Raw genomic sequence first — 25,209 nt, forward strand, 5'->3', positions numbered from 1 at the left:
AGCATCTTGGGACCACAGTAATGCAAAATTAAGTATTAGAAATTAACACTATTCTGAAATTAACTTGTTTACTGTGGAATCACAGCTCACGTTAACATGCTGCCTACATGCATTCTGTGAACATCTGTAGGTATTCACTACTAGTCTATTAAAAATACCTACAGCTGGCTGCTTCTCAAAGCATATTAGCAAGGCGAGTTACTAGAAGGTGGACGAACAGGATACAAACTCATGGTTGTTTTCCACAAGGATGCTGATTTCAAATAAGAACTCAGCTATCTTATTAAGCTACAACTGCAGCTTAAGACAAAGTACCCACTATATACCCACTGGAAACCCAGACTTCTGTATTTCCAGAACTTGTGAAGGTTTTTCTTCTTCCATACAACAGGAACTCTCATGGAAAACAAATTTTTTGTCACTATGAATAAGAACGTTTCTATATTAATTTATCAGTGTGCAACAACTAGAAAAAGTTATGGAAATGTGCAACTTAAATCTTTCTATACAATATGAACAATAGCTTTATTACCTAGAATATGAAACTAAGCAGCCCCAAATTCAAGACATTCTTATATTTCTTCATTCTTTTTCCTCAATTTTTGCATCTAAAGCTGGATCTTAAGAGACAGTATTGTTCTAACAATTATTGCTGTGATAACATGAGGCACGTTTTCTTGTGGTCAGTGTTTCACATTCATGATATGAATCCAACCACATACTCCTCAACGCTGTTAGGAATAAAGACAACGGAAGGCATCTGAATCCAACAGTAGTTTATTACGCTCATTGCAGATGAAGTTAGACACTTCAGTTACCAGCAAATACAAGTTTAAATATTAGTTGACAACCGCATAAAGTGTACAAATACAAAAAATCATTAACGATAACAAAAACATTCTAATGTATTAACTTTTACACATCAGTTGTATTCTATTATACAGCAATCACTATATGATCCTCAACCAAAATCAGGGCTTGCACTTGAAAGCATTTGTTTGTTTGTTTGAACTACAAGTTCTCCAAGAGGTTGAGAGACTGGGGGGTTACAACCGCACTATTTCCCAAAATACTATCAACATATAGCCTCACCTAATACAGACAAAGCTCTTTTATATTTTCTAGATATTTGCTTTTAACAGGGAATGCAGTAACAAGAAAAATATATGCATATGTTTTTAAAAAACTAAACAGCAGTATGCACTATATTTTATATATATATCTATATTGTATTACAGATTTCATATAAATCAAGTATAGGCCAAATTTTGGCATAATTTTTAAGTGCATTAAGTTTAATACAAAATCCCCCTCAGTCTTTGCTCTTACTTTTAAAGCTACCAGTTACTGAATTCTCCTTTTTCAGTTACAGTATTTCAAATGTCTGTCTTAAAACTCATTTTCATTTCTGGCATATCAGCCTTGACTTCCAAACAAAATAAATTTGTCAGAAAAAAAGCTCAGTGACTAATTTAGTCACAAAGTTTAGTCTAGATTGATAGGGCGTATTATTTACACTTACCAATCACTTTAAGGTAAGGTATTCTCCTCTGTACCCCTTCATTCTGTTAAATGGACACTTAGTAACATGCAAATTATTTCAGGTGCAGAACTAAGCACAAAACACATTTTTCTAATGCACAGTAAATTTGTTTCAACTCCAGCATGCGGTTAGGATTAGAGAACACCTAAAAACCAATATCCTCTCTGCCATGACACCTTTGTTTCCAAATTAAGGTTTGTTTGCCCTTGTTTCACAAGGATTACAGAAAGAAAACAACCCAGTGACCCAACTAATCCATTTGACAAAGACAGTATTTACAGTATGTTTTAAACAGGCTTGTATATTTTTTGCAGAAACAAAAAAATGCCACTTAAGCTTTACACTAGAATAAAGTCCTGGCATGAAGTCATTCAATGAGAATTCCTCCCACATAAGAAGTCGAAGTTTCCTCTAAATCATTTGTCGAATATAGCAGTAAGTTGTATAACCCAGAAACATTCTGCATTTAAGGAAAACAGCGCAAACAGTTACAGAAAATTAATCCCCCAAGAATCAACTCTCCTGGCAACGTTTCATCTACTAACATTCAGTGATCTCAGTATTCAGCACCACTATGGTACAGAGGAAAAAGAATCAATCCACTGCAAATGTACAAGCAGTTCCAGCGGCTAAGGAACATCTTCCAAGGTAAGCCCTTTAAAAGTCCTGTTAAAAACTGGGCTAAGTGATTTTAAAAAGAACAGTCCCTTACGAAGTAAGTCACTTAACGCACGCTGTTTCATGGATGCACATCAGACTGCAGACATGACCTTCAGGGTTCACTCTCAATGAAATAAGGAACTAGGTGCAGAACTCCCAGCAAAGTTAACAGGGGTTAGACAGCAGTGCCCCCCTCATTCACTTGAAGTATTAAATATTTTATATATTGCATGTCAATCTCCCTTCTTTTGTACTGAGAAAAGAAGTGCTGAAATAGAAGCAACTTTTAACACAGCAGATGTATTTACTTACAGCATGCAAGGTTTGTTTTATGTATCTGAGCAGCTAACAGCCACTAACAGCCCTTAAGTATTTACAAGTTCAAACCAACAATCTTCACATAAGTAGCAATTGCTTACAAGAAGCTCAGGACACTTCCTGGGAAATAAGCAAGAAATGTGTAAAAAACGCAGTGAAAGCATAGTAAAATCTAGTAGCAAAGGAAAACATGCCAGCTTTTAAAATCCAGACAATCTAACACTGTTCTGGTAGAAAACAAAACTGCACATCACATTTAAAGATACCATTTTTAAAGAAATGCATTTTTCTAGTTGGTGTCTGTCCCTCCACCCCAAGAAAAGCTGTATATAAGCTTAAGAAAAAAGTTTCTTTAAAAAAAAACAAAAACAAAAAACAACACACTCCCTTTGGCTTGCCAAATTACTTTTTTTTTTTTTTTTTTTTAATTTGCAAGATAAGGAATAAGGCAAACGTGATCAGAGGCTGAAGGGCTTCACGTGGATGACATGGAAGATGCTTCAACCCCAGTTCACAGAATGGGAAGCAAAAGCAAGAGCTTTACTGTAAACATGAAACTTTTTTTCATAAGACTAGACCGCAGAACTTAACCCAAGATGCAATGCCTGTGTTAGTCTATTTCAGGGCCAGGTCAGGAAAAAAGGCTCTCTCATGCTTAAGTCAGTATGAGACTAAATTCCTGTCTCTTCAGCCTCTTGGAAAACAGAACTTATTGCCAAATTACACTCTATTCTAATGTTAGTTTCAGTTTTGTATTTCACACAATAATTACCTAAAACAAATCTCTTGTATCTTTTTGTAGTAAGTGTGTATCCCTATCTACTTCAGTAACAGGGTATTCCTACCTTCAGGACTTTATGAACTGCAATTAACAAAGTTTACTGTGACATGAATAATGTTTTTGCACCACTTCATGAGAGGTTTTCAGTTTATTATCATTCTGAAAAGACATCTAACTACATTTTTAAAGCTATGTTAAATTTAGTTATAAATAATTTGGCAGCAGCTGATGCTCACACTGGAAACATTTTTTCATGTCCAACTCTAGCAATAGCTTAGGGAAAAAGTGCTCTAGTTTTACCTGTTTTGTTCTGACTAATTTGGAGAAATCTTATTAACAAAAAATTTATTAAAATAAATATATTTTTTAAATTGTTGTATTTTTACAATTCTTTACTCTGTAACAGTAATTCACATTGCATGATATTTTGTGCTGAACTGCCCTCTTGAGCCAAGTCCTTTATAAAACATGAAAATAGGATAGTAAAAGTTATTCACGTAAACTACAGCGAAGTAGTTGCAATTTTACAAATAGGGATGTAAAGGTGCTGGAGAAACCAACATTCTGATATATATTTCCTGCAGACTAAACAATGTGGTACACAAAGCATGACATTTTGAAGTTACCCAATGTAAATGTATAAAAATATAAAATATTATATATTTGAGTAACAGCAGAATAAGCTACAGTGCAATTTTCCTGAACCTGGTGAAAGCCCTACCTATTTTTTCCCACCCATTCTACATTTTCCACAATAGGATTTCTTTTCCATTAATAGTACAACAGAGCAAGCGCAGCTAGAGAAGACACATTTAAGAACACATTAATTCTGTAAACTTGAAGTTCTTAGAAATCAAATACGTACCTTAAAAAAAAAAAAGATTTGTTGACCCATTCTTTTTGTGCTACAGTTTAAACATTCTTCACTATAAAACGTGAAGCTCAGATATTTAGTATGCCCTAAATTTCAGAGAAAATCATCCCATCGCTTTTATCAGGCTTCAGACTAATGTAATTGGAACTACAAACACTTGCTTAGGGCTTTAAACATAAGGCATTTTGTGTACATTCCTCCCAGCTATTTATTCAACAGCTACCTTAGTGCACAAAGCCAAGCCAGTGGAAATCCCTCTCTCAAAAAAAACTGAAAACAAATTTATCTTTTACTACACATTCAGCATAAAACTGCAATAAAGGAACAGACAGAAAATAGCTAGCTTGTTTCAGTGCATATTTCTAGTTGTGATTTTTTTTTCTACAATGTAAGATCTTTTTAACTATAAAAGGTGTTTAACTCACTTCAGTTCTTTTGAATACATTCATAGCAGCGTATTCTGAATGCACATCACAAAGTCAGATTTTCACATCATCTAATAGGAGTGTACAATAACTTTGCTTGAGAAAAGACATGAATGGGAAGTTATTTTTTTAATTTACAAATTAATATTTTGGAGCTCATATTTCCAACAGAAAAAAAAACCTTTCAATTCCAAATATTTTGTAAGAAAACCTAAGTTTTGTATTCTAACTATATTATTCTCTATACTTCCTACCCAAATTATTTTTTTGTTTGTTTTTTTCCTGGGGAAAAAAAAAAAGAAAATGCACTGATACAAAAACAAAAGTAATTATTGTCTGGCCAGACAGTTAAATACCTCTTCCTGTAACACAACAGTTCCTCGTAACATATTAGGTAACAGTAAAATAAACAAAATGAGAAAAGAAGAATGCGAAGTTACAGTTCAAACGTTGCATGCTATACTCATAACTGGAAAAAAAGATCATGAAAAGTTGAAAAGTGCGTAACAATTCAAGATCTACATATGCAGAAGCCATTTATGCATTGACCATAGTGTCTTCTTAGTGCTCGTACCTACCTATCAGAATGCTTAAAAATTTACTTTGATCATTGTATTATCTTACAGCTAAAATGGGTAAAAGGGATTACCACCTTTAATACAGTATGTTAATGAATAAAAATACACATTTTTTCCAAGGATAAAGATTTTCTAAGTACATTCTAAAAACAATGGTCCTTCTCAATCAGTTTGGAGTAGTATGCAAGGTCCACTTCTTAATAGAAGGGGGTATTTTTTGTTTATATTTTTAGATAATTAATTTTGAACATCTCTCCATTGTAAAAATCTCCAGAAAAATATATCCTCTTCCAGGAACTTACAATACACATTAAAAATACCTACAAACAGGTTATTGTCCATTTACAACCTCCTGAGCTCAAGAGCACAATTCTTGGGTCATTTAATTTATGCAATTTCAAACAGGCTGAACTGTGAATGTTCCGGTTAACTTGAACCATGCCAGCAACATGGACAGTTTAACATTTAAGAAGTATCTGCCTAATTACGTATGGTTTTAAACAATGTTAGTCTTTTTACATCACAGTATATATGGCATTTCTTAATTTAACAACAGAAAGGCACAGTCGTTAACCCATAAGATACAGTACCTGAATCATACATTCTCTATCTATCACCAATGCCAATCCAGACAGTGTACTCTGCATGGGAGGTTAAAGAAAAAAGCTTTTTTTGTTGTTTTCTTTTTTAAAAGTTTGACCTCATTACAAGTTTGGTCCATTAAAATGCCAATTAGCTGAAATATCATGAGGCAGGACTTCAGGTAATAATTGAGGGAAACAAATTTGGCAGTGTATGGTCCAACAACTTGAATAAGTTCCTCTGAAATAGAAAACAAACCATAAGGGGAGCTTTCTGCTTAGACATACCTGTCAGTGTATACAGGTACAGTATGACAGACATGCCAGGTACATTCACTGCATCCCGCACACAAACACGCAGACTTGGTTACAGCAATAACGCCAGACATAGCATTTACAGAGTTCAGCACTTCTCAGGAACTGTACTTGACCCCCAGCCCCATACCCCACCGGAGATGTGCAATGTCCTTTAAATGCTTTGCCTGCTAGGTATTGCTGTTAAAGCAAAGACTCTGCCGAAAGCCAAGCTCACTGGCCTTCCCTTGGCAAACTAGTGCACCTCTTCAGACAGCAACCAGCTCTCTTCTTCCTTTTTCAAGTGATGGATCTGCATCAAGAAAGACCCATGAAACTGAAGAGGCGAGGAACAACGAACACGAGGGAGAAGCCAACCATTCCGTACGTAATATAGCGATAGGGAAGCTCGACTTCCATGCGCTGTCTCGCTTTCCGCACATCATCGAGCGGTATGCGAAATATTTTACACGCCAGTGGGATGGTAGCTTTTTTCATCGCTACTTTTGTTAGTAGCAGGATTATTACTCCAATCAGCAACCGCAGTATGGCTTTTCCAAACACAGTCACGGTGAGAGAGGAAAGAGATAAAGGAAGCGTGTCGGGAGGAGGATCTAGGTCTATGCCCATCAGGTAGTTCACGTGAGAGCCACAGGCTACTCCGGCACCACAGCCCAGTATCTGAGCCGTGTCTCCTCGCGATGTGCTCCACGTGTCCAGAGTGAAAGAGAAGATGCCCAGGGCTAAGTGGAGACTGATGATAATTAAAGGTGCATACTTGTAAGTTAAATTGAAGTTATCGATCAGGTCCACAACTGGGTGGAAGACAATCAGGATGAGAATAGCATACAGAAATCCAGCAATAACATCCTGTGAGGAGAGACAAAGATGTTTTCAGTGTAACAACTATTTCAAAAAAGAAGTTACAGTAATATGGAGACAAGCCTAGCTGATCTGTTGCTAAAATCTACTTGCAAATTCCCGTCTTTTCACATTTTCACATTCACTGCACAAGACTTTCTTCTTTTTTTATGTTAAGGTAAGCAATTATATTTGGTCAACTATGAACAGGACATCTGCATCATGATCAAATGACATTGTAGACCTACCTATCTGCTGGCTACAACAGCCTTTATCCAGGACTGGGGCATTCCAGCCTACAGTCGGCACAAAGCCAGCCCAGCTACATGGCTTCTGCCAACTTAAGTTTGCTGAAAATCTCCACACCAGACCTAAGTGCCTGGGGCCAACAGAAAGGGGGCTGGCACCAAAAACTGGTGAGGCAGCAGAGGACTGCTGCAGCTAGGCATTAGGGCAGCTGAGACTCCACACAACTCCAGTTTCAGAACAAACACTGAAAGAACTGAGGAGCGGCTCCAGGGGTGCAACGATTAAAGCAGAGGAGGGAGGGGGGAACTTCTGCGGCTTCTCACAGTTGGTGAGAAAAGTTTGAAACAAAGTTTGGGTTTTATTATCATCTTTTAAAAGTGGCTGTTCTTAATGAAAAGGTTCCTCTAATACTTTTTCAGCTTATCATTAAGTTTCAACCACTGCTAATTAATCACTTGCTTGCACACTATCCACAAACGTTGTCACCTTTAAGAAGTTTGTTAGAAATCCAAGCACTAGAGACCAGATCACCTTTATTCACATGAATATCAACTTCTCCATGAGCTGGGTGTGACTTCGTCAGCAGTATTTGCATTGCTGTCTTTAATTAATCATTTTTATTCACTTCCACTAATTAAATGCCTGAGAAAAGCTCTCATACAATTTGACTGATACAAAAGTCAGACTTGCTCATTTCAAAATTGGTCACAATAGCATTCTGCTGTATTTGCCACCTTCCCCCCAAACTTAGGCAACACAGTTCATTTATATAATAAGTAACAAAATCAGTGGACTTCACTCAAATCCTACTGAGATTTGAGAGCTCTGAAAAACCCTATCTATGTGATGCACAGCTATTTCTTGTATGACTTGGTTCTAAGGCATTATCTGTTGTCAGCTGAAGGAACAGTTCATCACAATTGCCTTGCATTCAAATGGTTCTGACTCAGGAAGCCTCCTCATCGCTAATGCAAATAAATCATTCAGCTTTTTCTCCAGCTGCCTTATTTTCATCCACAGGGATGTGGCTGCCCCATCCCTGGCAGTGCCCAAGGCCAGGCTGGATGGGGCTGGGAGCAGCCTGGGCTGGCAGGAGGGGTCCTTGCCCATGGCAGGGGCTGGGATTAGATGGAATTAAGATTGATCCCTGCCAACCCAAACCATACTATAATTTTCACGTGCACCTTTTACGCTACCTTCATCCACCAATTTAATTACTCATTACCAAGTTTATCACTTTGTCAGCTCTTCTCCTTTTAGGAAGTGATCTTCAAAAACTTCTTTAGCCATCTGTACTAGTGGTCTTACATTTCAGATCACCATTTAGTAGCATTCTTGTTTCTCCCATTTGCGTATTACATGCATTCACATATGTATTTTTAAATCCTTTTTAATAGATAATTTTGTTTTTCAAAGATGACAGCTATGTTATTTGTTTCTTTTGAAACTTTGGCAAATAAAACACTAGCACATGCTTTGAGTAGCTGACATGAAATCTGAGAGTACATTAACAGCCACTCCATTACCCTGCAAAAATTATTTCTGCTCAGTGATGCTCCCTTTTTTGTAAAACATCACTGAGACCATTTCAATATAGTTCAACGTACCTTTCTTTCTTGCCAACAAGAGCAAATGCAATCTTAAAATACTGCAACCATAAATCAACAGTTTTCTAAAAAGATTTAAGAATCTTTAAGGTTCTTAAGTACACATTACTGTAAATCTTGATAATGCATTTGTTTACATTTTTCTGTTTTATTTAGCTGTCACTTCTTATGACAGACTGAGACTTTCGAACAGTACCGTCATCTAGAAGACCTTGTACAGAAATCAGCAAATCAGCTACCCAGGTACTGCATTGGGTATTAACATCATTATTTGTATTGATCCCAATTTTAACAAATAACAACAGTTACAGAAACAAGGAAATAATAATGCAGTAAGCTGCTAGAAAATTGACCCAAATTGCTGACATCAAGTACCCAGTTATTTTAGGGGAAGCTAAGAAATACAGCTAAATGTGTCTGGATGCTTCATTCCTGTTAATACAGGATTGCTGCACGGTAAGGATGGCCTACAAAAAGCAAGTACACATTGCAGATCACATTGTAGTGGATGCTCTCTGCTAAGGAAATACAAGTATTCTGTTCCTGTACGTACCCTATACATCCTGTGTACCTATCCTGTACCTTATATTACAGCATATTCTAAAATAAATAAAGCTAGATGCAATTATTGTACTGTAAGAAAATATATTGAAAAAGCAATGGAAGTTCATGAAACCAGAAATTATCAGAAATAGTTGAAATAAAAATTTAGGGTATCTTACCAAAATTGAATGCATTCCCATATAAATTCGACTACAGCAAACCAATAAACACCAGCAGAATGCAAGGATCAGTCCAAATATAAGGGGGTACTAGTAGGAAAAAAAAAATAAAGATTGTATTAGAATTTGGAGAAAAAGTTCACTCTATAAAAATTCCATGGTTAACCCCACAAAAGGAACTTAGCAACAACCAATTACTGCAACTTCTGCTTACCCTTTTTCTTGCCCTAGCCTACCCAAGCCTATAAAAAGCAGACTTACTGATAAAGTCAAAACTTTGTAAAGTCAAACTTATTCCATTTTTTCCTTGTCCTCTTCCTTTGCATTCAGGCTATATGAATTTCAGGATGTTCTTTTCATTTTTTTATTTTTATTTTTTTTAACCAGACAAAGCAGTAACAAGTTGATAGATCTCTAACAGTCTTGCTGTGCTATGGTTTCCTGAACAGGGAACATAGCCAGGGGCAACCCTTGTGTTATAAACTGGGTGTAGCAGCTGCGTAACATGCTAGTACCATCAACTGCTGTCCAGGCAAAATCTAGCAGTTCTACCTTTCTCCTGAGAAGAAAAAAATTGTAATAATTTATTGATGAGTTTGATTCCCTACAGATTGTTTTAGATGTTCTGCAATCGTTGAATCAGTCTCTGAGCATCAGTGTGAAACTCTTAGAATAGTAATCCTCTTTGATCTCTATAAGGCCTTATTAATTAATATGGCTGGTCTAAGAAATTTATCAAAAACATCATATAATTTTTTCCAGCACCTTCTGGTAGAAGAAGATATTACAAGGACTCTTAACTGGCAACAAACAATTTACTTTGTACATCATATACTAAGTTCCTACACTTTCTGTTAACTTTTATAGGTTTTTGGATAAAATGTACTATACTAACTTCACGTCTTACACCACGATAAAAAATACTTCCCCACTACTGTATTGCAAGATGTTGTACAAGACAGGATACAACTTCCTTTTTCAGTTTTAAAAAACATATTTTAGTTCTGTAAAAGAGGTCATAAGGCAAAAAAATGACATTTCCAAAATTGTTTCACTTCCTACACAAAAGCATATCAAGATAAACTTTTTATTACTCACAATTTAAACAAGTAGGCTGGGTATACTTGAATGTCAGAATAAAAAAGACTTGCAAATGACAGGCAATTTTCTTGCCTTTTCCCTCGCTGCTTTTATGGGCAAGCTGAAAGGTGGAATATCCACCACATTAGAGAAAAAGATCTTTAATTTACTTGGAGAAAGTCATCCTTTGTGAAGGCTTGTAACAGAGTTAACAAGCTTCTAAATCAGTCTTTCAACAAAAGGTTTGAGAAAGTATTACCAGCCTTCTGTATTATTCCATTATTGTTTGAATTCTCATTTCCAGGATCATGTTAATATGACAAACCAAAAAGAAAAAATCTCTCAGAAAATCACATTTCACATTAAAATCTGTTCTAAGTGCCCAGCTCACAATCGTGTTGCATCTGCTCTACACTAATTCATGGAGCAGTATGTTTCTGCTACAGCAATTGTCTAGAAACTGTAACTGAATAAAATTATATCCCTAATAATTTATTCTTAGCTGAAACGATGAAGGAATGAGCTCAGAAGCTGGAGCTTTGACAGGAAGATGAAGGAAGTGCCAGGATCAGCAGGCTGCAGCAGGAACGATACTGGGATAAGTTTGGATTGTGGGGGAGAAGATGTTGGAGCAGCTGAACAGCAACAGCCTAAAAAGGAGCATAAAGGAAAAGGCATGCGTGAGGAGGCCTAGGCAGGCTGTTACGAATAGAAACTCCTACTTTGAAGAACACTTTGGAAAGAGTTTTCACACTATTTCTTTTTTAAACATTATTGAGAACAGATATCCATTAAAACATCCGAAACCAGTCACCAGCTCAGTACCTCTGCACCAAAGCATCTGTATCCAAGAGCTCAAAACCTTCCCTATCACATCCCAAATAAAAAGCCAAAGATATGTTTTGCACTGATTCACACACTCTGAAGTGCAGAAGAATTTTTAACTGTAGCAGAGACAGATGACTCTGACTGGGATAGAGTTCATATGACCGGCCCACAAGTGTGTTTGCAGCATTAGGCACGTTCTGATTTGCTATTTTTAATTATTTCAGTTTGCTCTGGAATACTATTCTACAATGAAATAGTTAAGCAGCTTTTTGTGATTAGCTCCCACGCTAAGCATTCCCTCCCTTGGTCCCCACTGGCATGCTTGGGCAACGAGCAGTTTATCTCAAGGGTCAGTTACTTTAGAGACTGATACACAGGAGCTTCAGACAGCCACCTCTGTGCATAATGCACAGGAATAATGTTTAACCTACAGAAAGTTTTAACCTTCCTCTCTCCTGGTCTGTGCCAGTGTTACGTCCACACCTCCCAGCACAGCCTGCGTAACCAACTGCTCCGGTTTTCCTCCCACAAGCTCAGAACCCACCTGGGGAGCATCAGAAAGCCACAGGCACGCTTCAGGGCTCCGAAGCTCACTGACCTCTTTAGGTGCTAGCAGAAATCACGCTGAACCACCGCCCTGCTACAAGGCACAGCACCAATCCCTGCCTCCCCTGGGTGCTCGCTCCTGCCTCCTAAAAGCAGCCAAAGCAACCGGGTTCAAGAATTCCTCGAGCACCAAACCGGTAGCTCCTGCTTGAGATCTGCCTCACGCTGATAAGGCAAACGCAAATTTTGTCCTCAGCATAAGGGATGAGCACACCAGGTGACTAAAGGAGCACATTAACACTCCCACACACTTTGCAGCTCACCAGACAGCTGCTCAGCAGCGTGCCAAGTCGTAACACCAACAGGGGATATCACCGTAATCCTTAAAAAAAAAAAAGCTTATGCTATGAAGTTATTTCCAAATCACTGTCTGAAAATAAAACGGTACTGAAGTACTAACAAGCATTGTCTAAGTGCTGTTGCATCTGGAAAATGACTGCCTGGCTGTATTTTGCATATATGCACACACAGGTTACACCATGGCTGTAGGTATTTGCAACCTCCCACTGCCTAGGCATGTGAAATCCCCCAAACACCATCCGCCACCGACTTGCATAATGCCTTACAAGTACTAACACTTATCGGCCCTGCTTCACAAGAAACCGTGTTTCACAAAGCTTCTCTCCCAGTCACAAATGAATCTTCAAAGAAAAAACAACTTTTACTGTGTCTTCTACTGTAAATGGCTGCGGTATGAAAAATTAATGGGAAAGCTTTAATATAAACCAATCTCAAGTAGTTATGGAAGAAAATAATACCCCCCCCCTTTTTTTAAAAAAGTTGTGTCTTATTTGGGTCTTATTCTGGAAAATATAGCTTCTAAATTTGTAAATGGGAACAGTTATCAATTACTTCTGAGTTATAAGCTCATATCTTGCCTATACAGTTGTATATAAAATATACATCCTGACAATTTCTTAAATGAAAGAGGCTAAATCAAGACTGCAGACCTCCAGCAATTCTAGTCTCATGGCTCCTCACATGCCACATGAGACCCACAAAGGCACAAAACATCAAAAAGACAAGTTCACTTCTACCCTCTCTCTCAGGTCATCGCTATTCTTACACAGAAGGCATCACTTGTTCCTTCTGAAAACAGCATTGACACATCTTCAATCTTGACCATACTTCAGGTCACTTAGAGTCAGATAGAATTAAGACCATCCCCAAAAATTTCTATCTCCATCACTTCCACACCACCTCAACCGTTTTGAGTTTGGAATATTTACTGAACTGCATATGGCATTCTTCGTTCTACAGTAAGAAGCCTTGTGATTTGAAAAACAGAACAAAAACACTCACATAGTACTCAGTCTGAACTTCAAAATCACACGTTGACTCAAAACCAACATTAACCTGGTATTTTTCTCCTTGAGAAACGTACCCACACTTCGTATTACATCACAGCACTGATAACCAGCTTGCACAAATATTTTTCCCCAAAGGTCAGAATAAATCTTTGATAATACGCGTAAGCACGTAGCACAGCATGCTACAAACTGCAGTAGAGGCAGATGGAATCGACAGCAATGCAGAGATTGTAGATATAGAAATGCAACATACAGATTAGGAACATACAGTCATTGACGTTTGGGCTTTCAAATGCTGAATTGATATGTTTCTTTAAAGGGGAAGCGTTCCAGTCTTCATATGTAAAAATGAGGGACAGATCAAGCCTTATGTTTTCAAGTGAGAAATTCCCACTTTCTTCAACCTCATCCTCTAAAGAGGACTTGCAAGCATCTGACTGGATCACAGAGCAAGCTTTTCCCTGAAGTGCCTGTCCTCCCTCCTCTCGATCTGACTTGATGCCAAGAGTCTTAATAACAACCATTGTTTAGAAATGCTCATAAGGAAACAATCCATCTGAAAAGCTTTGACCTCGGTCAGAAAATTCCTTCTTTCATAACAGAAGATTCGTTCAACGCTCAGGATGCTCATTTCTTTTATACCCCTGGAGTGCATTCAGTACCCGAGAAATGTTCGGTGTCCACAATAGGTTCCAAACATTTTCAGAGTTCTGCACTATGATTAGAAAAGATCACTGAGTAATAAATAACTCAGAAGTTCAGCTTGAGCTTGAAACAATTACAGCGGGCCAGTTAGCAGGAAGAACCCCAGCAATACTCAGAGCATCGTGCCTTTACCGAGAGGCTTGGGCTGTGTGTGGGCAGCAGCCCATGCAGGAGCTGTTAGCGATGTTTACAAGATGACCGAGGCACTGCTGGGCCAGCTGAGTACAAAACACACAGCATGTGATAATCATTTTTTTTGGAGAAGGCAGAAAAGGGAGAAGATGGTGTTTAAAAGAAAAGGAAATACCATTTATGAGTCATTTTAGGAAAAATAAAGACAAAAAATAGCCTCTTCAAAAGACGTTAAGGGGTAAATAACAGTGGTTGAGCTACATTTATTACTTTCTTCTGCTGACCAACCTTAACATAAAAGAGCACAAATCTGAGTGATACGTGCCTCTTCTTTAAATCCCAATATAAAGATATCAAAACCAGCCTTGCAGAGAGCTAAAGGTTTGATTTTCTGCTATGCATCTGAAAAGAAATCAAGTTGCAACAGGAGCTGCAGCCTGTTACTGCTGCTCCTCGCAACCATCAAACAGCAGTCCTTCCCTCGGCACACCCAGCAAGAATCACCAAGAGCTTCCTCTTTTTATGCCCTCAAAACCTAGAAATGTTTTCCTGCAAACTGAAGTTCTCTCAGTTCACCCAACAGACTTTATGTCAAAGTATGAGCCGTGCTTTACACGTGTGCAATCCACCAAGAAAAAAATATCTTCAGAAGTGAAGTGTTCCCTTTGAATCCCTTCTGCTCCAAGGACTTGGCCTCTAACCTTACTGTACTTGTTTTTGTATAGTCCCCCAAGATGCTCCATGCAAATTAACGATTTGTTTATACAAAACTGGAAAGTGTTGAATGCCAATCAACACAGTTCAGTAGGACAGGCCGGTGTGTAGCCCCAGCAGAGATTCCCCAGTGGGATTTTAATAGGTTGCTTGCACAGAATAATTCAAACTTGTCAGAGTACCTGAATTAAATAAGACACACCATTTTTTCCAGCTTCCCCTACAAATAAGCTAACAACAGTAACAGAGCCTACAAAATATGACTTCACAACTCAAACACAATGCCAACGCTGACCCTTCAAATTCCCAGTTCTCATGGCCTGCTGACTGTGTTATTTGGGGCTTTCAGATCACCTCTTCTTCTATGCTTTTGAAGTCAAAAGCGTTCTTGTTGGATTGTTTTAAGCAAACCATGTAATAAACTCATTAGACAAGCATACAGCTTGCTGTAAAATTCCCGCTATAGCAGTGCTGTGACGGGAGTTCATCGAACAGCTAATTAATCCCCCTGCCCAGGGGAACCTGACAGAAGTTACCCTTTAGAAACTGGAGTGCAGGCAGGCAATTCTAGAGGGAAAACTTAGCGGTGGTCAATCATAATGATGCAGAACTCTGAAATCCCAATGCAGATCCCGTCAAACCCATCTCGCGTTACTAGATTCATCAGCTTTGGTTGATAAAAGTCAGGGTGCAGATGAAAGACTTCTGGAGGGGTGTTTGACCCAGCACCACGTTACAAACACAATCAGGAGCATGAAGGATCAGAGCATAAAGTAAATGAAAACTGGAAAATACTTTGAGGTGTGTCAAAGAAACGATTACAGAATGGATGACTACTGGAAGTTCAGCTGCAGTGCTTGTTAGGCTCACCATTATCCTCAGTGGAGTGGAAAGAGTCATTGTGGACAGGATTTCTGTATAAAACACTGGCTTGCCAGCACACAGGGAGGACGATGCTGCCATATTCAGTGCTTTCAGCTGCTACCCGAGATAAGCCCTTTCCGCAGAGGTTGGTTAATGGAGTTACAGAGGCAAGCCGCTCATCAATCAAGGCTCCGGGCTCCTGCTGAGTGAGTATCAACTTAACGAGGTTTGTTCTGCAGCCTCCAGCGGGAGCCTCAGCTCATTAAGGCAGGGCTCAGGAACCCATCACTGTCCCAGCCCAGCAGCTGTTGCCACAGCCAAGCTGGGCACCGCAGGAAATCGGGCAGAACAGGGCCTTTTCTGTCCCCCTGGCTGATCCTTTTTCCCCTGAAAACAAACCAGCAGGGTTGTGACACATTCAGGTACCACCCGAACCCAAGCAGTGTTTATAATAAAGTACAAGTTGTCTATTCGAGAGCAGCAGTTCAAAGCCATCAAATAAAATTAAAAGACAAACAAAAAAGGCTTTTGCCAATAGCCTCAGACTTAGGCTTTTGGAGATTTTGCAGATAACACGCAGCACCTCACACCACCTCTTCCTCCCTGCTCAGCACAGCATATAAGCCGGGCTGCATCGAGCTGTCAGTATTTCAAAGTAAGCAGGTTGTCCCCAGTGTGATAAAGGCTTAGTGTTTCCTACATCATATCAAGATCTGAAACCTCAGTGTCTTAAGTGTTTGTCCTCTCATTTCAGGGTATCAGAGCTTCAAAGATGGAAAGAAAAATATCAGTGTCTATAATGCTTATAAATTCTAGTCCGTTTTCGACTTGAGCTTTGCAATTTGAGGTTACTGAAATATCTTTGAAACAGGTCGTGTTCCCTGCTGAAATTAAAAAAAAATAAATATTTAACATATGATGCAAGTAGAATCAAATGATTATAACACAAGGAGAAACTGAAAAATTACATTCTACAAGGAACAGAACAGTTAGCTATAATGAAAATTATCTTAACATCTGACTTTCATCCCAAAGCACATTTGCATTGAACATTCCTTTTGTCCAAAATCTCTAAGAAAAAAATTATCACAATCATCTTTAAAATATAGTATTTCTGATAAAATTTACCTGAAAAATTGCATTTATAAGGAAGCATTTTAGTTTTACTATGTATAGCCCCACATCCATCCAAATGCTTTGTGAAAGGCATGGAATTGTAACAGGGTTAGACAGACATTGAAAAATAGGAAACCACAAACTTAATTCAACAGGTTAAAAGAAAACCAAAATTGTTGTTTTTAAAATGGGTAATTTGGGCCACAGCTACAAAATTAAGAGCAGATTTTCTTTGTTCTCCATATTGTTCAAGGGAAAGACTCACAGACTGCACTTGATAGAAAATTACACAATACTAGGAAGTCATAACCTACTGAAGGCAAGCTCCAAATAAGCTATACAGGAAAGTGATTCCCTTTTCATCTGAGTAATCTCTTCTAGAGAGTGGCTTTCTTTGGTCTGTTATAAACCTTAAATTGTCAAACTCAATTAAAGTTACCTTTACTCCAGCAGGAGACCTCTGCATGGACTTACAGCCGTATCTCCTTATTTCACTCTGTCTCATTCCACTACAATTTTTCTGAACAAATAATGCTAAGATGTGGACTCATTTACTGCAGTCAGGGTCCAAGTAATGCTTGCCTGAACACCCAGGAAAACTGTACCCCAACGTCTACCAACAAGTTTAAATCTCACCACTTGGAGCTGCTGGCAAATAGCTGCAATTTAATAAAAGAGCTGTGACAACCTCTCCCATCGTTAATAGCTTTCCAAGAAGTCAGGATGTCAGTTGTTTCATTCTTTTTTTTAAATCCCATTTCCAGAACAGTATGACACAAAGGTTGTCACATAGATTCTACTCCCTTTCAAAGTAAGAGAAATACGGAGAACAGCAGAAGCACTAAATGGAAGCTTGGCTCTTTTTAGAGGTATATTGAAAGATATTCAACGTTCTACAGGTTAACTTTTAATAACTATAAATTATTTTTAAAGGCCTTGGTTTTTTGTTTGTTTGTTTTGATGAAAGCTTTGAAGTAGTGGAAGTTTGTTTCAGAAAGGTTGTTTTTCAAATCTGTTTCATAGACAAAAATCAATTCATCTGAAGACTTGGTTTGCTCCCCGATTTCTTAAGAGTGGTTTTAAGTGAAAAACATCAAGGCTGAATTTTTATAATTTCTTAACATGCATTCATTAAAAATGCATCTAGTTAATTAGCACAATATTTCCATAGACTGCAGTTAAACTTAATCCAGTTAAGTTAAAAAATTAAAAAGTTATTATTTAACACTATCAATTTGCCAGATATACAAAAGCAATCAAGCCAGGCTGTCCTTTGTACACATGACAGCGTGTGCAAAATAACTGCCTGATACTACCCCATGAGCTTTCCTACATGCCAAGAAAAAATCCCATTCATTCGTTAGGTGACATCAGCCCCACACATCTAACAAGAACACTAATCAAATATTCAGATTGCAGTCAGTCATAAAAAACAATGGTAAGCTTAAGCATCTCAGTGACAGAACTCCAAACATTTATTCTGTGAACTCCCACAAGTTGTGACACTCGATGCCTGCACAGATGCAGCAGAGTAGGATTTCAGATTTTCCTAGCAAAGAACATGAATCCCTAAGGGCTTCCTTTTGGGCACATGGTATCACCTTACACAAATATATACATAAGCTTTGATAAATAGAGGCCAAATGTGACTTTGTGTCCAACCCTCAGCTCCTTCCTTCCTTTCAGGCAGCCATTCGATATACAAAGATAAAGCCACAAAGTGTCACGCCATGACAGCAGACAACTGGTGACTGCTAATAGTAACTGGAAGATAAGGGCTCAGCTCCTGCATAATAAAGCTTAAGAAAAGGGTTCTCTGCAAAGGTGACACATGTGACTTAAGTTAGCCAGGTATTATAATAAGAATTTGTAAATTTTAACAGCTTAGAAGTAGACATTGCTTAACTTGTTAAACATTATGCACAGAATGCTAAAACCTGACATTTGTTGCCTGGAAAATGCTCTCCATTTACTACTGGAATTGGTGCAGTGATTTGGAGAACCACGTACATGTTGCGCTTTCTTTGGAGTTGTGTTGCCTGTACTGCAAGCAGCCAGCACCGAACCAAGAGCACAGCCTGCACACACGAGATGTTCTGTGTTAATGCAACTTAACACACACTGACTCAACGTGCAATAGACATCTCAGACATCTCCAGATTTTGCTGAATGAAGGCTCTGAAAAGATTCAGAGATCGGCTCCTGCTAATTTTTGGCACGTTAAGAGTTGCAAAACCACCTGAAAGTACGAGTACTCCTCAAAGCAAAAATAAGCATCTCCAGTTTATGAGCAATTAACTCCCCCCCCTCAAAAAAAAAAAAAAAAAGAGTTAAAGAAAAGGCAAATTGATTCAAGTTATGAAGTGCCTCAAAGCAAAAAAATAAAAATAAAAAAAATCAGAAAGAAAACTTTAGATGCTGACTTGCCTCCCCATTCTCAGTCAGCAGGACCTGAAGCCTGCAAACCCATCCAATGCCTATGCAAACGGTGTGCATGCAAACCACCCAGCCTTACAACAGCTAACCTGGAAAACCTCGAGAAAGGCACACACGTTCCTAGGGCTGATTTTTAGGGCACAGCGAGGCGCTCGCTCGCAGTAAGACTTGGGCTCGGAAGATGAGGCGATCGCTCAGAGTAAGGATCAGAGGACAGAAATACCGGAGCTGCTCCAAAATACGGCAGAAACATTGAAATAGTGGAACTGCTGGGAAACATTACAACTGCTCTTAGGACCTGAGTGATGCCAGGAAAACGAAGCAGTGATTGTGCAGAGGCAAGGAGCCGGGATTTCACACTTCACCCCCACCCAACCCTTTCCATAACCCCCCCCAAGGGGTGCAGGCACCCCAGGGTGTGTGTGTGTGTGGGGGGGTCCCAGCCGGTACCTGCCAGCGGCCGTAGCTGAGCAGCAGCAGCGCCAGGGGGATGGCGGTGCCCGACATGGCGTGCGTGGAGGGCATGCTGTACTCGGAGCTGTAGAACACCTCCAGCTTCACCACGGGCGGCGAGGCGGGCCGCGGCCAGCGGACCACGTCCTTGGTGCACTGCCCCACGTACATCACCCACACCCAGACGATCACCAGCCGCCGGCCCAGCCACGCGTCCACGTTCCAGATGCAGCAGGGGAAGAAGAGGATGTAGAAGAGCTCGTTGCCCAGCTCCGTGCCCAGGCTGAACAGGTAGTACAGCAGCCGGCTGCGGGTGGCGAACTCCTGGCAGCCGCCCTCCTCCTCCTCCTCCCCTGACAGGGAGTTGCGACGGGGCCGCCGCCGCCATCCCCGGGGGCCGCCGCTGTTCCCCGCCGCTCGCCCCGCGGGGCCGCCGTTAGCCACCGGCCCCCGGCCCCCGGCTCGCTGCTCCGCCTCAGCCCAGCCGCAGGGCCCCTCCACGCCGCACAGCCGCTGGAAGGCGGCCACCTTCTGCGGGTCCCGCAGCCCCGCGGCCAGGCGGCGGCACGCAGCCATGGCCGGCACCGGGCACCCCCCTCACCACCGCCACCACCGCCGCCCTCCTCAGGCTCGCTGCCCGCCCGCAGCCTGGCGTCACCGCCCCCCTCGGCGCCTGCGCGTAACGCCAGGCGGCACGGGTGGGGAGCTCCCCGCCAAAGCTGCTCGCGGCGCGGATTGGTCGCGATGGGTCGTAGCTCCCGCCCACAAGGGGAGGGGAGCCAATCAGGGAGGGGTGGTGAGGGAGCCGGCGGGCGGTGTGACTCTGCCTCAGTCTCTGCTTCAGCCTCGAGTGTGGGGCGCGGTCGCGCTGTGCCCATGGCGGTCCCCACAAGCTCTCTGTTTGTCCTCCCTCCTGCCCCACGCCGAGCCCATCTCCCTCAGCTTAACCTCTACTGCTCCCCACTGCCCAACTGTTCTGTGCCCTGTCTTGATACCCCATGTGTACTCTGCCTCAAAATCACAAGGTTAAGCAAGTGGGAAATGAGCTGCTTCACGCCATTTCTGTAAAAGCACGACATGAGTGGCTGATTAGCCTAACAGCAATCCCAACCAAAACAATTCTTGTGTGGAATTCAAATAATAACTCAAATGGGGTGTGGAATTCAAATAATAATATCTTTGGACCACGTGGCCTTGGAGGTCTTTTCCAACTTTAATGATTATATGTATAAAAAGTTGAAGGAACCTGACAAATTACACAGTTTTATAGCAAAAATAACTTTGTGCTTCTTTGAGATCATAAAAATTGAGAAGAATAACTTTTGTGCTGCTTCGTTAATGCTGTGCCAGTAAACTGTGTGTGTGGCCCGATCCCAAGCAGATTCCTCATCTGTAGCAGCAGCCTGGGAGCTGCTGCAAAAATCCAGGTCAAGGATTAGTGGAGTCCTAAATAACGATGGCCAGAACGGTTGGTAGGAGCGTCCCATCCAAACTTAGTGAGCTTTAACCCAGCCAAACATAAAGCTGTCTGTCAAAGGTGTGAAGGCTGTAACTGTCGGATAAAAGATTAAGCCCTGGGAAGGTAACGGCTCTGAGAAGGATTTAAGGGTCACAATAAAGAAGCAAATAAATAAGGGCTCTTCTGTACAATACTGTAGCAGAAAGAAAATATTAATTGATGTATAAACAATGGAATAAACCAATGCTTATTGTACTTCTCATGTTTGGCCTCAACACCATCCACAGGACAGTGCATATGGTTCTGGTTTTCATTTTTTGAGGAAGAATACTGGAAAATAAGAGAGCTCAAAACACTGAAGCAAAATGTTCTGGTGGTTGGGGAAAATGCATTACACTGGGAGGCTTTAAGAGCTCAAGCTGTTAAAAGTTATCTAAAAGGATTGAGAGGTGACTTGATTGTAGTGTATAAGAACATTCCTGGGGGAAAGTACAGGATATTAAAGGGCTCTTTAATCTATTGAAGAAAGGCATAATAAGCAGCAGTGGCTGGAGGCAAAAGCCAGACAAATTCAAAGAGGAAATAAGACACACATTTTATATGGTTAACCACCAGAAAGCATTCCCAAGAGAAGCTGAGGATTTTCCATCGTTTTATGTCTTCTGCTGGAGATTAGATGTATTGCTGAAAAGCATTTTTTAGCCAAGCAGAAGTTACATTTCGGTATATTGGATGAATACGGGTTGAAATCTGATGGTCCATGATATGCATCGTGTCAGGTTAATCTAGTGGGACCTTCATGGTTTAAATTGTAAATGCCAGAAGGAGACATTTCATTAATAACCATGAGCATTAGAATCATTTTTTTTTTCCCTTGAAATACTTATGTTCCATAAAAAGCAGATCTGAATTAAGCATTCGACTGCAGAATATACTTACTGAGACACGATCTGGAGGTTTTGGCCTTTTGATTCCCAAATTTGCCCTCTTGGGATTACTTGAAAAAAAAACTCTGTTTTTCCATTTAGATTTCTGAAGTAATAATAGATCCTTGCCTGAAAATTTCATATAAAATCTATATCGTAATCATCCAAGAAACTTTTCACACCACGCATATCAATTATTTAAAATTGCCTCGAGGCCAAGAGAATCACAACGCCTCAAATGAATCCTGATAGATTTCATGTTTTGTACGTTATATATATTTATATGTTGCATATGTTTGCATTACAGAGGCTTAACCTCACTTGAGGCATTATCATGATATAAGCAATTATATTACCAACGGAGCAGCTGCTATTACAGAAAGAGGGATGAATGAAATATAAATAAGATTTCAGTTCAGCAGCTTGGCAGAGAAACGGGAAAAAAAAAGAAAAAAAAAAAGAACTAAAAACACCCCTGAAATGGTACATGATAAATTTTCCGTCTTCCAATTTCTCTGCCTCCTGAGAAATGTGTAATGCTAATCCTGCAAGACGTATGTGCTTCCTCATTTAAATGCTTCCCTTCTTTCTGGCTCTTGAGCAGAAAATGCAAAAACGGGAGCTGAAAAACAAGCTGCCTTCTTCTTTTGTGTTTTCTTCCCAGAGTCAAGCCACAATCTCCCCTTAAACCCAGAACAAACTGAGATCTGTTAATTAATTTAATGATGAATTCTGGAATGAGATCTGAATTTTGGAATGAGATCTGAATAACTGTGCAGGGAAAAAAAAAATCACAGTGGTTACAAAGGATGTAGTGAGACTTGTCTTTATGGTATGCACTTGGTAACTCTTAAAAAAAGCTGGAAGTGTTTGCATCTGTGGTTGAAACTTGTTTACTTTGTCTTTGAACTATTAGTGTGAAAATTGCATGGCACTGAAACTGAAGAAGCTTTTGTGTTACCTTTGTGTATTTGAAGTGAGGAACTGCTGCAGTGGGCACTTGGGAGGAGGGTGGAGCTCTCCCTGCAACTGAGCTTTCCCAGAAAACGTCTCGTTGTGCTGTCTGCAATAGATGGCCCCAAAACTGTTCCGAATACCTTACAGCTTACCGTGCAAGTGCCCTGTGAGTGTGACACCCATAACACATGCTTTTCCAAAGATGCCTGGCAAACCAGCGTGCTCGCAGCCGCGTTCCCACAGGCCATAGGTATTCGAGCAGACAGCTGCAGGAAGGGCTGGCAGAGGAGGTGCAGAGCACGGCACGCTCACAGCTGCTTCTGAGGCCACCCTGCCAACCTGACAAAATCAGGACTTCATTTATTAAGCAGAAAATCTCACTTGGTATCCACGTGGATGGCCACTGCTTGCTGCTTGTATTTAAGGTGCAGGTTCTGCCTTTGAAGCTCTAACACTTGGAGAAGAGCTTATCTCCATCACTGCCAGCCAGCAGGTTTTCTCTCCCAACATAACTGAAGGAGCAGGTGGCAGGGCATTCTCTATGGGACTTATTTTCTGTCATTAACAGAAATTGCTCAAATTTGGTCATCTTTTTTTGTGCAAAAAGCATCTATTTGGTAGCAATTTTTGAAGAGAATTAAAGTCATTTCCCAGCAAGAAGGTTAGGAAGGAGTGTCTGTAGAGGTGTAAGTGGCTCGATTCCTGGTGAAATGATTATTCTCAGGCTTCTAGGGTTTTGTTGTACTACTAATGATATTAAAGTGCCTACAGTCAGAGGCAGGCTTCCTTTTAGGTAATTTTGAATATAAATGAAAAAAATATATGGTAATCGTACCAGGATTGTTATTTTTTTTAAAAGAAATTTAGTGAGTTGAGTACCCAGATTAGATTCATCACAAGATTTAATCTTGAAAAATATATGGAAGAATAAGGAAATGGATATTACTTCCAATTCGTATGGCTTATTGTAAGCAAAAACAAACAAACAAACAAAACAGAGTGCTTTCATTTACTCCTGAGTACCAGGAATGTAACGGCTGTGTTATTCTCAATGGGTGAGGCTAAGAGTTCCGTATGTAACAGTGCCTTTTTATTCTTTGTTTGCTTTTATAACACTTTCACTGTGCAATTGGCTTTTGTAAATTTGCTGAATTCTTTGGGCGAGTTTCACTGTTCACACACTATTAAATTGCTGCGGTATTTTGACATGATAGGGGAAGGTCACCGGGTTCCTCAGAAACCTGATCTGTTGGCAGGCCAGATAAACTCAGCCACGATGGCCCAAGGAACATTAATTTAGTGACAGCAACAAAAGCAGAAAGCCTGAGCTGTGTTCAAATGGAGAATGTTTTGCTTCAGAGCTAAAGGCCTGAGTTTTCCAGGGAACGGAGAAAGGTGGCATCAGTGCACCCCTAGTTTAGCACGGAGGGGCAGAGCACAAGTTCATGTGTCACAGGACACACTTCTTACTACACTGCCACCTTGTTTGGATGAGGGCCGAGTGTGCCCATCATCACCAAATCTGCTCTGGTGTTGCTTTTCCTCCATGTGCCTATGTTGACACGTGGTCTTGGAAACACGGTGACAGGTAACACGGATACAGGGTGCGTGGTGTTAGGATTTGCTACAACAAATGCAGTGATAGGATCTGCTTGGCAAATTCATTCTAGGAATGCAGCTGTTATATTCTTTTTCATTCTTTTGTGAACGTATATCCATGCATTTAGCCATGTCACATGCCAACTCAACTCAAATAAAGCGACCTTATGTAAGGCATGTTTCTGTTTTATTAAAAATGAGATTATTCATTTTTTTCCACATTATTTTAAATTCTTATATGTCCTCAACAGTAGCATCAGATTGTCTTTCAGTCGTTAACTGGTAACTCCTCAGAACTACTTCCCAAGGGGTTGGAAGGCGTAAATCCTCCCCCCTCCATTTTACAACTGGGAAAGAGATACAGACTTGTAGCAATTGCATTACACTTCCATTTCTCCCAATTTCCCAGGTTCCCATAATTTTAATTTTTTTAACAGTGTAATCTACTGTCTCTGTGGTGGGAAAATGGAAATTTGCCTTCTGTGGTGTCTCAAAGAGCCTAGCAAGTCTTGAAGAAACCAACAAGCAAAC

At 40.1% G+C, this 25,209-nt stretch overlaps 1 protein-coding gene across 1 annotated transcript; it reads right to left on the reverse strand.

Annotated features, from left to right (window-relative positions):
- Nucleotides 1–761: 761 nt before the first annotated feature.
- Nucleotides 762–20,419, reverse strand: SGPP1 (sphingosine-1-phosphate phosphatase 1). Its single transcript, XM_068682515.1, has 3 exons — nt 19,735–20,419; nt 9,494–9,583; nt 762–6,924 (listed from the first exon to the last, which is right to left on the reverse strand). Exons 1-3 carry the CDS (start codon nt 20,311–20,313, stop codon nt 6,373–6,375), a joined length of 1,221 nt encoding a protein of 406 aa, XP_068538616.1. The 5' UTR covers nt 20,314–20,419; the 3' UTR covers nt 762–6,372.
- Nucleotides 20,420–25,209: the final 4,790 nt, after the last annotated feature.

This window comes from Anas acuta, chromosome 5 (genome assembly GCF_963932015.1).
Source record: "Anas acuta chromosome 5, bAnaAcu1.1, whole genome shotgun sequence".
NCBI classification, from domain to species: domain Eukaryota; kingdom Metazoa; phylum Chordata; class Aves; order Anseriformes; family Anatidae; genus Anas; species Anas acuta.

Bases quoted from the DNA above. Each gene is read 5' to 3' on its own strand.
- SGPP1 (XM_068682515.1), bottom strand. From the start codon at position 20,313: ATGGCTGCGTGCCGCCGCCTGGCCGCGGGGCTGCGGGACCCGCAGAAG. The intron at 9,584-19,734 runs GTACCGGCTGGG...TTTTCCTACTAG, and splicing joins TCAGCTACGGCCGCTGGCAG to TACCCCCTTATATTTGGACT. The intron at 6,925-9,493 runs GTAAGATACCCT...CTCTCCTCACAG, and splicing joins TGGGAATGCATTCAATTTTG to GATGTTATTGCTGGATTTCT.